At 39.9% G+C, this 17030-nt stretch overlaps 1 protein-coding gene and 1 pseudogene across 1 annotated transcript; both read left to right on the top strand.

Annotated features, from left to right (window-relative positions):
• The first annotated feature begins 3635 nt into the window (after window positions 1-3635).
• Window positions 3636-12140, top strand: LOC147635847 (actin-depolymerizing factor pseudogene; annotated as a pseudogene).
• A 3365-nt stretch (window positions 12141-15505) lies between these two features.
• Window positions 15506-16225, top strand: LOC147635846 (pentatricopeptide repeat-containing protein At5g15300-like). The gene has a single exon (XM_086802035.1). The coding sequence runs from the start codon at window positions 15506-15508 to the stop codon at window positions 16223-16225; it is 720 nt and encodes a 239-aa protein (XP_086658161.1).
• The last annotated feature ends 805 nt before the right edge of the window (window positions 16226-17030 follow it).

Raw genomic sequence — 17030 nt, 5'->3', positions numbered from 1 at the left:
ATTGGGTATTCCCTTGAGCAAAAGGGATATAAATGCTATAATCTTACTACACGTGAATTGAGAGTAAGCAAGGATGTTGTATTTGATGAGATGAGTAGCTGGTATGGTGCTGAAAAAGATGTTGGGGATGATGTAAGTGGAAATGTGGTTGCATAAAATGTAAGTTAGCAATCACAGTCATTGATTGGACTAGGAGAATCCTCATCCAGTGGTTCTATTGATAGACCATGGAGTGGCAGGCTATGTCATAATACCAGTCTTAGAAATGTTATTGGTACATCACATAAAGGCAAACAGAAATTGGTTGAGCCCCTTGATATGCATGATATTTCTATAGGGCATTCTCTTGTATTGATGGAGATTCTAGTGGCTTGGAGATGAGCCTTGATGAGGAGCTTGGGATTTTAGTAAATAATGAGGACACTTGGTGTGTGAAGAAGGCTATGGAAGACATGAATGCAAAGTTATGAAGATCTGGAAGAGTCAAAAATCCTATGCAGAGGTTGACTTATGATGGTTATGTGGCACATCACTATGCTTATATGGATGGCAAAAGTTGTGTAGGTTGTAGAACCCACATGTTTTGATGAGGCTATTAGAAATGTATGTTGGGAGAAAGCTATGGATGAGATGGATGCATTGTATGGAAATGAGACTTGGGATTTGGTGCCATTGCCTGAAGGCAAGAAATCTATTGGTTGTAAGTGGGTGTATAAGGTAAAACATAACAGTGATGGTAGCATAAGCAGGTACAAGGCTAGATTGGTAGCCAAAGGATATGCATAGACACATGGGATTGATTATGAGGAGACATTTTTCCCAGATGCAAAGATGACAACTGTGAGAGTTGTGATTGATTATGAGGAGACATTTTTTCCCAGTTGCAAAGATGGCAACTATGAGAGTTGTGATTGCGATGGCTATAGCTAAAGGATGGTTTTTACATCAAATGGATGTAAAAAATGTATTCTTGCATGGTAACTTGCAAGAAGAGGTGTATATGAATCAGACACCAGGTTTTGAGGATATAATTCACCCGTAGTATGTATGTAAGCTTTGTAAGGCTTTGTATGGGCTGAAGCAAGCTCCACGAGCATGGCATGACAAGATTGGTGAGTATCTTATCACTAATTGTTTTCATATGGCAGATGTAGATCACTCCTTGTATGTGCGCAAGAGTGATAAGGGTATTGTGATCATCACCATCTATGTAGATAATCTTATTATTGGGGGTGACAACTTGGATGAGATTGAGCATGTGAAAAGTCTTCTCAAAAGGAAGTTTGAGATGAAGGATTTGGGAGATCTGTGCTACTTTTTAGGAATTGAGGTCATTCGCACACCTGAGGGTATTTGGCTATCACAGAGACAGTATGTATTGGACATGTTGTCCAAGTATGGAATTGAGGTCATCCGCACACCTGAGGGTATTTGGCTATCACAGAGACAGTATGTATTGGACATGGTTGTCCAAGTATGGAATTGAGGTCATCCGCACACCTGAGGGTATTTGGCTATCACAGAGACAATATGTATTGGACATGGTTGTCCAAGTATGGGATGGCTAATTGTAAGCCAATCTCGATGCCATTATATCAAAATGGCAAGCTTAGTGTGGATGCAGGTTATGTGTTGTAGGATCTCACTATGTACAGGAAGATTGTGGGAGTTTTATCTATGTCACGATCAGCAGGCCAGATTTGAGTTACACCGTGGCTTAGAAAGCCAGTTTATACAGGTTTCACGCAAACCACATCTTGACTGTGTGCGACACACACTTCAATATTTGAGGGCCATTGTTGATTATGAATTATTTTATGTAGGAGGTGTACCATTGGAGCTATATGGGTACACAGATGTAGATTGGGCAGGTAGCATCTCAGACAGGGGATCTACCAGTGGATTTATGTTTTCATTGGGGAGTGTTGTTGTGAAATGGAGTAGCAAGAAGCAGCCCACAATTGCCTTGTCGAGTACAAAGACAGAGTACATAGAAGTTGGAATGGCAGCTTGTGAGGTAGCTTGGTTATGCAAGCTGATTTGGGGTTGCATGTGGAGAGAAAGATTGTCATATATTGTGACAATCTTATCTCAGTATACAGTTGGCCACAGGAACCCAGTTTTTCATGCAACACAGACAAAACACATTGAGGTACACTACCACTTCATCAAGGAGAGAGTCTTGGCAGCAGCAGAGCAGAGGCGACATCGACTTGGCCTACATCAGCACACGGGATAAGGTCGCGTCACGAAGGCCTTGGGAGCTGAGAAGCTCCGCAAATTTTGAGATATGCTTGGAGTTAATGAGCTAGAGTTGAGCTAGAGGGGGAGTGTTGAGATGTCAAGCTGCTTAACATGAGCTGACACTCATGAGGCGCCTGCATGACCGTTTGATATTTACATCACTGGCGGGTTTGGTAGCTGGCACCAACATATCTTTGCCAGAGATTCTATAGCTGGACTACAACTAGTCCACAATACCTACCCACTCCTCTTAGCATGTTCACATTATAGATCGCTTGTATATACTCTAGTATGTGTGTTTGTCACTTTATCTTCTTTGTAGACCTCTTTTGTTGTGTAAATAAGAAGAAAGAGTTTTCAACCTCTCACCTTGTGTGTTCTCTTCTAGGGTTTGTGTGAGTGTGTGTGTGCTTGCAAGAGCTCAAGCTCTCTTCTCCCCTACAGCTTTTCACACTTTGTGGTAGAGTAGTTGGCACTCCTCCACAAACTGTGGATGAAGCATGCTAAGGAAGATTTTACTACCTTTCCTATGGCTGGCATTGAACACACAGTCAACCATTCACTCTCAGGCATGTCATTCATTGCTCAGCTGCTTGGGAAGCTTGCCTTCCAATCTGAGTCCATACTCTTCATTTAGCACTTGTGGAGTGTAGCAAAAAATGCGTGAGGAGTAGATATTCAAAATTTTAGGTCGACTTACCACTCCTTGCAAATAACACGATAGCGAACGAACATTCATGATAGGGCTGATTGTAAGCATTGAGTACAATGATGCAAGAACCATATGTTAATGACCAGATGGACACATGTAAACTTGGGGAGGATGAAACAAGGATTCCCCCTTATTATTACAACATCTTACCTTTCAAAGAAGCTCTTTCAAAGAAGCTGTAAAAGCCAATGTTCCTTTATCCATAAGTTCAATAGGTTTTCTTTGCACACATTTCATTTGTGGTGTCTTCGTCTTGCACCATAAAGGAGTAAAACAAAATGAAAAAGTTCTATCAAGCTCATTTAGTGTGACATGTCAACAAATCCTAATTCCCAAGCTCTAGTTGATTCTTTCTTCTTCAACGCGCTAGTACCTCAAACTCACATTCTAGGAATAAGAGCAACCATTGCCAACCCGCCCATGCAACTAGGTTTTGTTGAGAAAATATCTCCAAGCCTTGTGATCTATAATCACAATGAAATGGTGCCCAAGTAACTACTGATAGAAAATTTGTAGAGCTCAGAGAGAGAGAGAGAGAGAGAGAGAGAGAGAGAGAGAGAGAGAGAGAGAGAGAAGAAGAGAGAGAGAGAGAAAGAGAACAGAACTCACCACCTATCAGTCAACTTTGGGCATCATAGAGTGCAACATTTCCAAGCTTCAATGTCCATGATGCTGAGTGATGGCGGCCTATTGTGGCAGGCCAATGGCCTGCTACTACTCTGAGGAGAGAGAGATGGAGACATTTAGAGCAGCAGACATAGGAGGCCTCGAGGTAAATAATTGGGCTCGTTCGAGGGAGAGGAAGACATCATTAATCCTACATGCACACACTTTTGTTTGGTACAAGACATGCACTACTCTTTAATCATTACAAGACCAAATTTTGAACATTATAAATTTCATTTCCCTCCTCCCACTAAAATGACAAAAACTGTAACCCTTCAAAATGAAGAAAAATGGTACGACCTAACTATGCTTTCACCCTATGATGTTGTCTATGTTCATGTCCATGATGTCATGCCATGTGTTAATCCCACTTTGGATTAACAAAGATGCTCTTCCATTTGAGGACATTAATAAGTGCTATGTAAAGGCACTATAAAAGTTGTACATTATGAGATACACCCAAGGCCTTAGTTAGTAAGTTTTGGCTGCCCAAGTGTGAATAAGGGCCAGTTGTATATAAGGCAATTTCTCATAATGAAAGAACATAACCCCCCTTTGTTCTATGAGAGCTCTTGCTTTGGAGAGAGAGAGAGAGAGAGAGAGAGAGAGAGAGAGAGAGAGAGAGAGAGAGAGAGAGAGAGAGAGTGAGTGAGATTGTAGTCTAGTGCATGTTCCTCTCCCATACATGTGTGTTAGAGAGTGAGACGTAGATTGCCTTACATTGTGGTGCAAGAGACTCCATGGGGTGACAGCGTGGAGATGGAGTTTGGAGGAATGGAGCTTCCCAAAGAGATCTTGGAGAGCCTCAAGGGATGTCAGCTCGAAGCATTGGTAAGTACCCAATGATAGTTATTGTCTATTGCTTCTTTCGATTTGCGAATAGGTAGAGTTCTCTCTTGGGAGGTGCATTAGCCCATAACATTTTGGCATCACCTGCTGGAACACCATTGTTTCTTCCATCCTCTTAGAGCTCTAATTCCCATTATGCAAGACTCACTATTACCTTTGCATTTTGAAGGTGCATTGTGAAAAATTTGTGTGGATAAGGTTTTAGTAGAAGAGAACAAATTAGAGTAGCTCTATAAAATCGTGTGTTTGGAAGTGTGGGTGAGTACTTGGTGTTGCCTAGAGAGGAAAGCCATGACGCTTGGTTTTTCTTTCAATTTTGCTATTTTTGTCACCAATCTTGGTACCATGAGCTATCAAGGGTGACATGTTTTGTTCTATTTTTCCAAAAAATCACGAAAAATACAAAAACAAAGTCATTAGATTGGTGACTTGCATTGCACTCCAATTTCTAGGCACAACCTTTCTGGATCATTTGGATAGGGAAATCACACTCTAAACATCATTCTGTCGACAAAACTGTCAAACAAGTGATAGTGTAGGAACAGTTCACAACGTGAACCTTAGGCTGCTACTTCACGACGTGAAACACTCTCCGTACAATGCTGAAAATTTTGAGATTGCATTACTAAAGTTAGGGTGCCTTATCCTGACACATCTAACACAAAGAAACACCAAAAAACTTATCTCGTGAAAGTGCAGCAAAATAGTTCATGACGTGAAGTATATTCTACTTCACCAACATGAAGCACCATCTAGTTCACGACATGAACGACACTCTGCTAGTTCATGGAAACTTTCTAGTTCATGGATTATCAATCCATGAAATAACATTTCATGGACTGCTAGTTCACGGATTAAGACCAGTGATAGGTTCATGGACACGAGCATAAGCAAAACAAGTGGACAAAGGGAAAAACCTAGCAGGTGTTACAACCTCTAAGATTGCAAGAAGGAGCATTTAAGAATTTGGTTAGGTTTTGTCCCGGGTACCAGGGAAAAGAGTTCTCAGGCCTCCTAGCCAGATATTCATGCAAACTTAAAACTAATCACACCACTTACACACCCAATATGAAATTGCCTTTTTCATAGATTCAGTTGTCTTTAAAACAATCATTTAATGAAATTATAGTATCACTGATCATAATCCTCCAAAATATTTGGTTGAATCCTAATTTCTAATTTTTCCTTCATCGGTGTACCTACGGCATCATTGGCAACCAGAAAGCTCACCATCTGTCCACTCAGGGGCCTTTTCGATAGTTCCTAGCTCATAGTACCCGGCAATATATTCACTTATAAAAATCAAAATGGAATCTCCATTGAAGATCAGCAAGATCAACCAACAATTCCATATAAAAGAGCCATGGACTCATCCGTTTAAGGACCAGCAAGGTCAATCAACCAGATCCATGCCCGAATTCAGAAAACAATTCTTACTCCTTGTTCCAATATCTTCCACGACGTACGTGTGGGTATCTTTGGCGACCCAGAGCCCGAGCACCGTATGGTTAGCACCCTCTAGGATCCTTTGCATGTCACCTAGCACTTCACTCATAGTCCGCTTCCTTAGTCCCTCATCCACCGTACCAGAAACTCACCAATTTAAACCGAACCGAGGCTGGGAACCGAGGTTGGTCAACCGACCTTGCTACATGAGACATCCTCCATTGACTCTTCGTGAGTTGTTGCAATTTTATCCACGACCTCATTCACAAGACAGTCAAAATGCTTCCCCAGTATTCTTGATATAAAACAGTCATTTAAAAATAGGTCATAAATACAGTTTCTATAACAAACTCTCGTCTTTCCACATTGTTCCACATTAATTCTCACTTATTTCATATGTATTCCCATTCTCATCACATCATTTTCCATCTCATCACATCTTTCCTCATTTATCCGCATCAGATCTCATCCACTCGCATCTATCCATATCCACATCATATTCATTCACATCACATATCATCCATTCACATCTATCCCAATTTACATCACATCTCATTCATTCACATCCCAATTCACATGACATCACATCTCATTCATTCACATCCCGATTCACATCACATCACATCACATCACATCACGTCACATCACATCACATCACATCACATCACATCACGTCCATCACATTCATTTACATCACATCCATTTACATCCATCACATCACATTCATTAATATCCATCACATTCATTCTCATCACCATCCCATCACATACATTCTATCCACATTATATCACATCACTTCTATCCACATCATATCTCATTCATACACATCTCATCTCATTCATCCACATCCATCCAATCGTTCACATGTACGACTACCCACATCTATCCATACATTCATATCTATCACTTCACATCATATTCATGTCACATCACATCTCTTTACATCACATCACATTCTTTCACATACACATTCACATCCATTCTTTCACATACATCCACATCCATTCTTTCACATAATCATCCACATCCATTCTTCACATACACATCCACATCCATTCTTCACATAAACATTCACATCCATTCTTCACATACACATTCATATCCATTTTTCACATACACATTCACATCCATTTTCACATACACATTCACATCCATTTTTATCACATATCATTCAGTTACATCCCGATTCCCATGACATCACCTCATTCATTCACATCCCGATTCACATCACATTACATCTCATCCATTCATTCACATCTATCTAATTCACATCACATCTCATCACATCTATTCACATCACATCTCATCACATCTATTCACTCAGGGACTGCTTTATCGGCCCTCGCCCATCATACCGGAAGCACACTATTTTTCAACCATATCGAGGTTGGTCAAGACCTCGGTAGGAACCTTGATCCACAAATCAATTCGAAGGGTCTCAAACTTAGTTTTAGATTTGGCAGGAGTTTTAGTGTATTTTTCTAAATTGGTCACACCTCGATACTGACGAAAGAGTTTGGTCTTGGTCATAGTTTGATTTAAGGTTCGAGTCCGATAAGATTTTTCTTGAACTATCTTTCTTGAAAATGTTTGGTAATTCAGTTACTATTTTACTAAATTTATTTCTTTGAATATTCACTTAACTGATTTCTAAAATAGTTACGAGTTCTAATGAGGAATAAATTAATCATTTATCTGAATATTTTGATCTCGATAGATTTTTTGAATTTTCCTTTTACAATCTCTGTGAATATAAAATGATAGAAATTTCTCTCTTAGAGTATTTAATTATTCATTTATCAAATACTCATAGAATTTAAACATGGAATTTAAGAGAATTCTAATTTTGATATAAAAATTCTTTATGCATCTATTTATGCATGAAAATCAACTTCAATGGGGATAACACTTTTATTAAAAAATCCTTTTATGCATTTATTTATGCATAAAATCAATTCTAATAGGAATAACACTTTTAAAATAAAAAGAATTTCTTTATGCATAAAAATTAATTTTTATAAGAATAATTCTTTTATAATTAAAAAAAATCCTTTATTCATCTTTCTATACATAAAAATTAAATTTAATAAGAATAACACTTTTATAATAATAAAGTTTTCCTTTATGCATCTTTCTATGCATAGAAATCAAATTTAATAAGAATAACATATTTGTAATTAAAAAAATTCTTTTATGCATCTTTCTATGCATAGAAATCAAATTTAATAAGAATAATACTTTGTAAGAAAAAATTTTCCTTCATGCATCTTTCTATGCATAGAAATGAAATTTAATAAGAATAACACTTTGTAATTAAAAAAATTCCTTTATGCATCTTTCTATGCATAAAAATCAAATTTAATAATTAATATCAGTGATATCCATGCATATTCATAGGTGAATATGTACATGGAGTAATTAGAATATTTCTTTTAGATGCAAAAATGGTGGGAATTACTCTTTTGGAATAACATAAAAATAAACTTTCTTTTTCACAAAATTCTGGAAAATTTTGCCATAACCTCCTTTGTATGGCTGACCATTTCTCATTTTTATCTTTCTTCATTTCACTTAATTAACCCAATTTAAACTCTAATCCACACAATTTTCTAAATTCAAGAGGGTAAACAATAAGAAGAGTTTAATTAATCACTTAGTTAATCTTTCTAGGATTAAGAAAGGTTGGAAGGTAAAGAAGAGAAGGGGGTGGCCTTTTCATCAAAGGCATAGCATTTGAATTTAATTCAATCATTTGCAAAACAGAAAAATCAAGAAAACCATAGATTTTTCATTAAAATTCGTAAACAAAGTAAGAAAATTAGCTTACATGGAGCTTGTAAGCTCTCCTTTGGCTTGAGAGATTGAGGGTTCTACTATTGTTTGAAGCAATAGTGGCCACCAATTCACTTTGGAGAGGATAAGGCCAAAAACAATTGAATTGTTAAAAAATTCAATGTAGGACAAGAGTAGAGTAACAGTGCATAAACACCATTAAGATTTTACAAAGGAGGAGGCTTCTATTTATAGGAAAAAGTGAGCCTCTAACCAAGCAAAGTGATTCTAGAATTTTCCAGATCAGTTTGGTCAAGTTTTGACCATTTTTGATCAGTTCAACTTATTTTTTGGATCTAGTTTTGAAACAGGAGAGAGGAGAGATAAAAATATCTCATTTTTATTGATTAGAAATTGGGGGTACTGATGAGAAAAAGGCGCCTACTTCATGAGGAGAGATCCCCACACTGAGGTGTCAAAATTCAGTTTTTTAATTCTTTTCTTTGGTCCTTAGTCCACTCTTCATCTTATGTGAGCATTTACTCATTTTTGGAGGGTTTTTCTTTTATTCTTCAATTTATCTCCTCCCCACATTTGGATTAATCTTATTGGTCCATAGAAACCTTAATTGGACCATAATCCAAAAAGTTCTGAAAATCTAGACTCTTAGGCTAAGGTTCTTTATACCTATTTTCAATTAAGTCCAATTGCACATTGGAAAGTTTGTTTTGAATTTTTGTTTCAGGAGAAACCAGTTTAGACACTAGGAGGATTTTTATATCCAAAAATATCTGAATTTTGAATTACCTCCCTCTAGATATTTTCTCTCTCCAGGCCAAAACAGGATAAAACAGAATCTTTCTTTTATTTCAGAGAGGGGAATAATTATAAGATCAGAAGGGGAGGTTCTTACACCTGCAGAGCTAGAGGGAGGAATCTTACATCCTACCCCACTTAAAAAACGCGAGATGTCCTCATCTCATGAGGGGAGATCCCCACACTAAGGTGTCAAAATTCAATTTTTTAATTCTTTTCTTTGGTCCTTGGTCCTTAGTCCACTCTTCATCTTATGTGAGCATTTACTCATTTTTGGGGAGTTTTTCTTTTATTCTTCAATTTATCTCCTCCCTACATCTGGATTAATCTTATTGGTCCATAGGAACCTTAATTGGACCATAATCCAAAAATTTCTGAAAATCTAGACCCTTAGGCTAAGGTCCTTTATACCTATTTTCAATTAATTCCAATTGCACATTGGAAAGTTTGTTTTGAATTTCTATTTCAGGGGAAACCATTTTAGACACTAGAAATATTTTTATATCAAAAAATATCTCAATTTTGAATTATCTCTCTGCAGACATTTTCTCTCTCCAAGCCAAAATAGAATAAAACAGAATCTTTCTTTTATTTCAGAGAGGGGAATAATTATAAGATCACAAGGGGAGGTTCTTACACCTGCACACCTCAAAAGCTGGAGGGAGGAATCTCACATCCTATCCCACTTAAAAAACGCGAGATGTCCTCATCTCGCAAACTAGAGGACAACTCTTTCCCTTAAGATCCAACTGATTCTGGGGTTCCTTATAGTCTGGTGGTGAACCCAACAGAATCCTGGAATAAAGATTCCTTATATAGAACTAATCTTCAGATAACAATGCATTCAGATCATATCATTCATATCCTTAACACAATAATGGTCCAGTAGACCAAAATTTCCATTTGAACATTCCTCCATGGGAATTTCAATTATACAGGTTTTTAATTTGTCATCCCTTAACTTGATCCACTGGGTCAAGTGTTAATAGTGGCAATTTATCAGCATAATCCACTAATCTTATAGTGATTTGATGAAGTCATTATCGTCATTCCAGTTATTTTATGAACATCATCATAGGGACTCATCCCATTCATCCTCATTATGGTTTTGCTCAGCTTATCGCTTTTCAACCAAAATTTAGGAATCATCATTTTTCAATTAGAATCCAAATCAACTCATCAGTTCTCAACCAAAATTTTAAAATCATATTAACCACATTCGAATTCATCATTTGGATAGCATTTTTGCTTATAATTTCAAGGTCTTATATTTACTCGTATATACTGCCAGAAAGAGCTACTGTCTAGGCCTCAAGCAAGTCAGGGATTCCATACAATTGTGGTACTTCCATTTGAAGACCCAATTATCTATTTATGAATCTTCATTCTGAATATCAATTTGCATGAATTTCATCACACAAATACAACCTTTTACTGCTACTTCATAAATTTTTGACATTGCTGGTTTCTCAGTTGGTCCAATTTAGCCAAATTGCTTTGATACCAGTGAAAGATCCCTGTCCCCACCGCGCAACGAATTCAGGGGTGCTAGCAGTGGGAGCAGCACTTCTTGCGCGGTGTAGGGTCTCTCACTCGGGGCCTCACCCACGTATATTCAGACAAGAGACTAATCCCTCGGTTCTTCCAAAATTAAACCTGGAAAAACTTCCCTCTCCCGGAAAGCACGGGCGATTCCTCCAGGATATTTCTACTCTAACGTAGTCAAGAGCCTTAACTAACAGAACTAATCTGACTGAACCCGTAAGTCCCATAGTCAGATCAAGGAAAAGACTTGCACGTTGTCGTGCTATGGCACGTCTATGGTGTGAAACCATGGAAGTGAGGCCATAAAATACAAATCTAGGTGCAGTTGTAGGGCTACCATATGCACGTGTATTTCCTCTTCGGAGAGTCGGGTTTTACGAGCTTTATGGATGCACTGGATGACCCTAAACAAGCTGTCAGAAGGGAGACTATACAATGTTGTCGAGCTTGGGATGCTTTGTGTGGGAACAGCCCCTTGGGAAGAATGAGGTGTAAAGAGCCTTAAGTGTTGATGCTTATCAACTCTTTGAAAAATACAAGGAAAATGGAGGGCGTGTAATTCCAAAATGGGAAAACCCAGAAATTTTGCTGCAAAAGAGGAAATCCCCGCCTTATCTGCGGGAAATTCTGGATATCCAGGAGGCGTGCTATTCTGAGAAAATATATTGGAGAAGGAGGGAGCTTTTCGGTGGGAACCGGAGGGCTCTCTGTAGAATGTACAGAGAGTAGCTGTGTGTGGATGGGGGGGGCCTCGGGGAAGGGGCCTTTCTCTGTATATAATCTCTCTTCCCGAGAAGGATTGCAGATATGCCGTTTACGACTTCGACTTCGTTACAGAAGATAACTGCCAGAAGAGCAAGATCTTCTTCATCGCCTGGTCTCCTGATGTGTCCCGTGTGAGGACCAAGATGCTGTATGCTAGTTCAAAGGATCGTTTCAAGCGGGAGCTGGAAATCCATTATGAAGTCCAGGCCACTGATCTGACTGAAGTAGACATCGAGAAACTCAGGGAACGCTCCTATTAAGGGCTTTTGGGTCTCAGATTCCATGGTAGCACCTTTGATGATCTCTTGGTGGCCTGTTAGCTGTATAGCCTCTAGATCCTCTGATGGATGAAGTGGCGAAAGTCTGAGTCCTGTTCTCGATGGAAACATTCTCGTCTGGTCGGACAAGGGCAAGCTGTTGTTGCAGATGGTAGAATTTGGAGGACCTGTCAACTGTCTAGCATGGGATGCCAAAGGCAAGCACTTGTTAGCAGGAGGACGAGGTGTAGTGCAACTTTTCTGTTGTGTGAGATCATCGTCGAGCATGTACATCAAATCTGACTCGCAGAACCAGAGAATTGGGATCGCCAAATTTTTGCTTCATCACACTGTTTTGTACACCCATAAGGATGTAATACAAAGCATATGTACATCAGACCTTGGGAATGTCTTCACAACTGGATTTGATAAATGTATTTGTATATTTGATAGTGCTAAACCAGGAGATTCTATAGTAAAGATTTCAAGATGCCATGAGGGAGCAATCAGTGCAGCTGCTTATGATAAAGATGTGAAATCATTAGTACCCTATCATTATTGATGCATTGGCTCCTGCCAATGTAACAGACTGGGTGGCAGATACTTGTTCCTTCCGTAGGCTCCCTTTGTGCAAGGATCTGCAGACTTCAAGGTGAGGGTTTGGAACTTGGAAGGCCATCCAGGTGCACCAAAATGGAAAAAGGCAGTGCAGTCTGCCAGCCGGGGTCCAGATGTTTTGAGAGGTCATACAGGAAAAATAACTGCACTTGCTGCTTTAAATGTTGCCAGCAAACTTGGAAGAAGTGTTGGTGGTCTAGTTTCAGGTAACTTGCAGAAGGAGAAGTTGAATAATCCATCTTATGTGCATTCCGTTACTAGCAGTAGCTTTCCACTTAAATCTGCAGGTGGAGTAGTCCAGGGAGCTGGATGTAATCATGGACAAATTTAGTAGAGGAAGATTGGTTGTGTTTGTGGACCTCCTAAGGGTGGCTTACACAGTGTCAATTGTCCTTATCTTTTCACGTCATCTGGAAGTATGTTGCTGAGGAAGACCATGATCATCTATGTCTTTTAGGAAGCCTGTGAATAGTAAAGGTGACAGGTTTCTGTGAGCCTGTTGGCTATGGTTTAAGGTGTTTATGGGATTATGAGTTCTCTTTGCTCATGGTTTTTATTGTGATGATGTTTATATAAATGTGGTGCCCCTTGAAGTTCAACCACATACTCTCACAGCCAGACACCCAGTGTGTTCCCGGCTAGACCGCACACGTCACGACAGCTTTGGTGAACCCGACGTGAAATTGCTGGGGTGAGAGTGTGGTGAAATCCCCGTGAACTATGTATGTGATGATTTCAGCATATGTATGAGGCAGAAAACCTTGATGGCCTATGATCTAGAGGGTATTCCTTAAGGGTACAGGCAGCAGAGCCTGTATGATTTATTGGTACCATTTGACCCGGGTGGATTAGGGAAGAAGAAGGATTACAAGGGCTTATGACACTTGCTCACCTCAAGAGAAGGGGGTGACAAGGAGCTTGTATAGACTTGTAGTTCTCTCTTAGGACTGTAGAATGGGCAACAAGGGCTTGTGACACTCATCCTTCTCGACAGCTGAGGAAGGAGAGGAGCTTGCAATGACTTGATCCATTCCTGCCACTTCAAGGGCCTATGACACTCATCTATTCCAATAACCAAGGATAGAGAGGAGCTTGTAGTGACTTGAAGCTAACCCTTTGTCTCAAGGGCTTACGACACTCGACCTTTTTGATAGCTGAGGAAGGTGAGGAGCTTGTATTGACTTGAGGTCTTCCCTACAAGTTGCAAAACAGTTAGAATGCTCAAGAACTTATGAATGCCGGAAAGGTGGAAACTTCTTTGTACTCTAATTGTCGGAATATCTGAAAGAAACTCTTTGAAAAAAAGGGCTAAATGTATGCAATGATAATCTGAATGAATGGTTCGACATAGAGAAAGCTCAAAACATCAGAAGGATAAAAGGAATGCCAATGCAGAATGCTGTAGAATTGAGTGAATGAACATGGAGATTAAAGCTTTACTCGTTGTTCAGGGAAGCCATATATGATGGCATTATATGTACACATGGAATGCTCATTTGTAATACATGAATAAACTATGTGCCAGTTAATGGCTGCAACCAGTTAGAGTCTTTGAAAAGAAGTTCATGGTGATTTGAAGCAGTACAGGGCATCGGTGGAAGGGGGAAAATATGTGCTGGTCCAGCGTGGTCGAGTTCTGCTTTTCAGGAGGAGCCAGCAAACCATGCACAAGCATTTGGATCTAGATCCACTCCTAGAGTGCAAATGGATGCACAAGTGCAAGAGGCCAAGGGTTGGGAGACTTTGAGTTTAGAGTAGACATTGGCTTCTTTGGAGCAGATGGCGCAACTGCCATCGGTGGAAAGCTTAACATCCATCTTGCAGAAATGCAGAAAAAGGAGAGATTCTTCATGTGCAAAGTGTGTTCATCTACACGTGTGTTACAATGGGCTGGAAGCTCATAGGCTACTAAGAAATCACCTTATCCCAATGTTTGTGGAATGCGGAAGAACTCTGGATGCGGAGCAGGTCTTTCGTAGATTTGCACAACAGAAAGGGTGTTTTGGCCTTCTCTTCTGGAAGGCTATCTTGAATGCAGAGAGTATCAGCATGCCTTTGAACTGTTCCATCAAATGCAACACAATTGTGCTCAACTTAACAAGTATGTTCTTCAGGCATTATTAAAAGCTTGTGCTAGGCTGAAATGGGTTAAACAGGGCCAAGAAGTACATGCTGGTCTTGTCAGAGAGGGATTGGAATCAGACACTTTTGTTGGCAATAGTTTGGTTGAGATGTATTCAAAATGTGGCTTACTTGCTGAGGCGCATGAAGTGTTTGATGAGCTAGAAGCACGAGATGTAGTTGCGTGGACTGTTTTGAGTTCGGGGTATGCTGACTGTGGACTTGATGGAGAAGCATTACACTGCTTGGAACAGATGCAAATGGAGGGCGTGCTCCCAAATGCTGTCACATTTGTTGGCAGTTTGAAAATTTGCAGCCGGACAGGATCTCTAGAAAGGGGACAAGAAGTACATGCTGAGATTGCAAAAGAGGGTTTTGAATCAGAAACTTTTGTTGGTAGTACCTTGTTGGACATGTATGCCAAATGTGGCCTGCTTGTGGAAGCACAGGAGGTGTTTGATGGGCTTTTGGTTAGAGATGTGGTCTCATGGACAGCACTGATCGCAGGGTATGGAGATCATGGACATGGACAAGCAGAACTTTTTGAACAAAATGCAACAGGAGAGGCAAATGCCCAATAATGTTACTCTTATCAGTGCCTTGAATGCATGTTCAAGTATAGCTGCCCTTTCCCAAGGCAAGCTAGGTCCATGCTCAAAGTTGCGTAACTAATGGGCTTGAAGCTTCTGATACAATGTTGAGAACTGCACTTATTGACATGTATGGCAAATGTGGAAGCATGGTGGATGCTCATAGGCTGTTCAATGCAATATGTACAAGGGACCTTGTGAGATGGAATGCATTGATTGCAGGGTGTGCCTGCCAAGGAGAGACTGAGCTTGTATTTCATCTGTTTGAAAGAATGATGAAGGAAGGCATTCAACCAAATGAAGTCACATTTCTTAGTGTTCTTGCAGCATGCAGCCATGCAGGTCTTAAGGACAAGGGCCAGAAGTGTTTTGAGGATATGATCAACAATCATCACATTTATGCAACTATTCAGCACTATACTTGCATGGTTGATCTTCTCTGTCGCGCAGGCCAACTTGATGAGGCTGTTGTAATGTTAGAGAAGGTGCCTTTTCAACTTGATCTTGCGGTATGGAACACCTTGTTATCTTCTTGTCAAAAGTGGGGTAATTTAGAGCTTGGTACACAAGCATTTGGTCGTGCGGTGAGCATGAATGAAACACATGCTACAACATTTATCTTATTGTCAAACATCTATGCTGATGTGTACATGTTTGAGAATACACAGATGGTAAAGACTGGGAATGCTGAGCGCGGGGAAAGTGAAATGGCTTTTTCACTGTATGCGCAAATGCAAGAGCAAGGTTTCTTACCAAATACTGTGACCTTAGTAAGCATTCTGAAAGCATGTGGCAGAACAGCAGCTCTAGAAATGTGGCTTTGAGTTAGATGCAGTGGTTGGGATTGCCCTTATCAATATGTATACGAAATGTGGAAGTCTTGAAGATGCACAGGAGGTGTTTGACAGAGTGCCCCTGCGGAATGTTGTGTCTTGGACTGCCATAATTGCAGCATATGCACAAGTTGGGCATGCAGAGGAAGCCATTCAGTTATATCAACAAATGCTTGCTGAAGGGATATATTCAGATAAGCGCACCTGCAGTACAATTCTTGCTGCATGTTCCTCTCCAGCAGCTCTAGAAGATGGCAAAAGGATCCATGCTAGAATGGTTGATAGTGGGTTTGAGCATGATGTAGCATTACAGACTTCCCTTATCAGTATGTATGGCAAGTGTGAGAGTATCAAGGCCGCAGTGAAGGTCTTTGACAAGAAGCAAACAGAAATAGAGCTACGAAAGAAGTTGGAAGAAGCCAAGAAAAGGGAGGCTGATCTAGAGAATGATTTGGATGAGAATGTGGGTTCAGAGGATGAAGAAGCTGAAGATAACGTGTCAAAATTTGATGAAGATGAGGGTGACATTCAAATCAGTATAGATTTGAAGAAGATTAGCCTACATAGCAACTTGGTGGCACATACCGGAGGATGTGCAGGTTTAGAGGGGGTGGATGTCGTGCTATGGCACGTCTATGGTGTGAAACCATGGAAGTGAGGCCATAAAATACAAATCCAGGTGCAGTTGTAGGGCTACCATATGCACGTGTATTTCCTCTTCGGAGAGTCGGGTTTTACGAGCTTTATGGATGCACTGGATGACCCTAAACAAGCTGTCAGAAGGGAGACTATACAA

This window comes from Cibotium barometz, chromosome 8, assembly GCF_041138505.1.
Source record: "Cibotium barometz isolate CiBa-2024 chromosome 8, ASM4113850v1, whole genome shotgun sequence".
Taxonomy (NCBI): Eukaryota; Viridiplantae; Streptophyta; class Polypodiopsida; order Cyatheales; family Cibotiaceae; genus Cibotium; species Cibotium barometz.
Note: the sequence above shows the minus strand (reverse complement) of the source record. Positions and strands in the feature narration are given on the sequence as shown.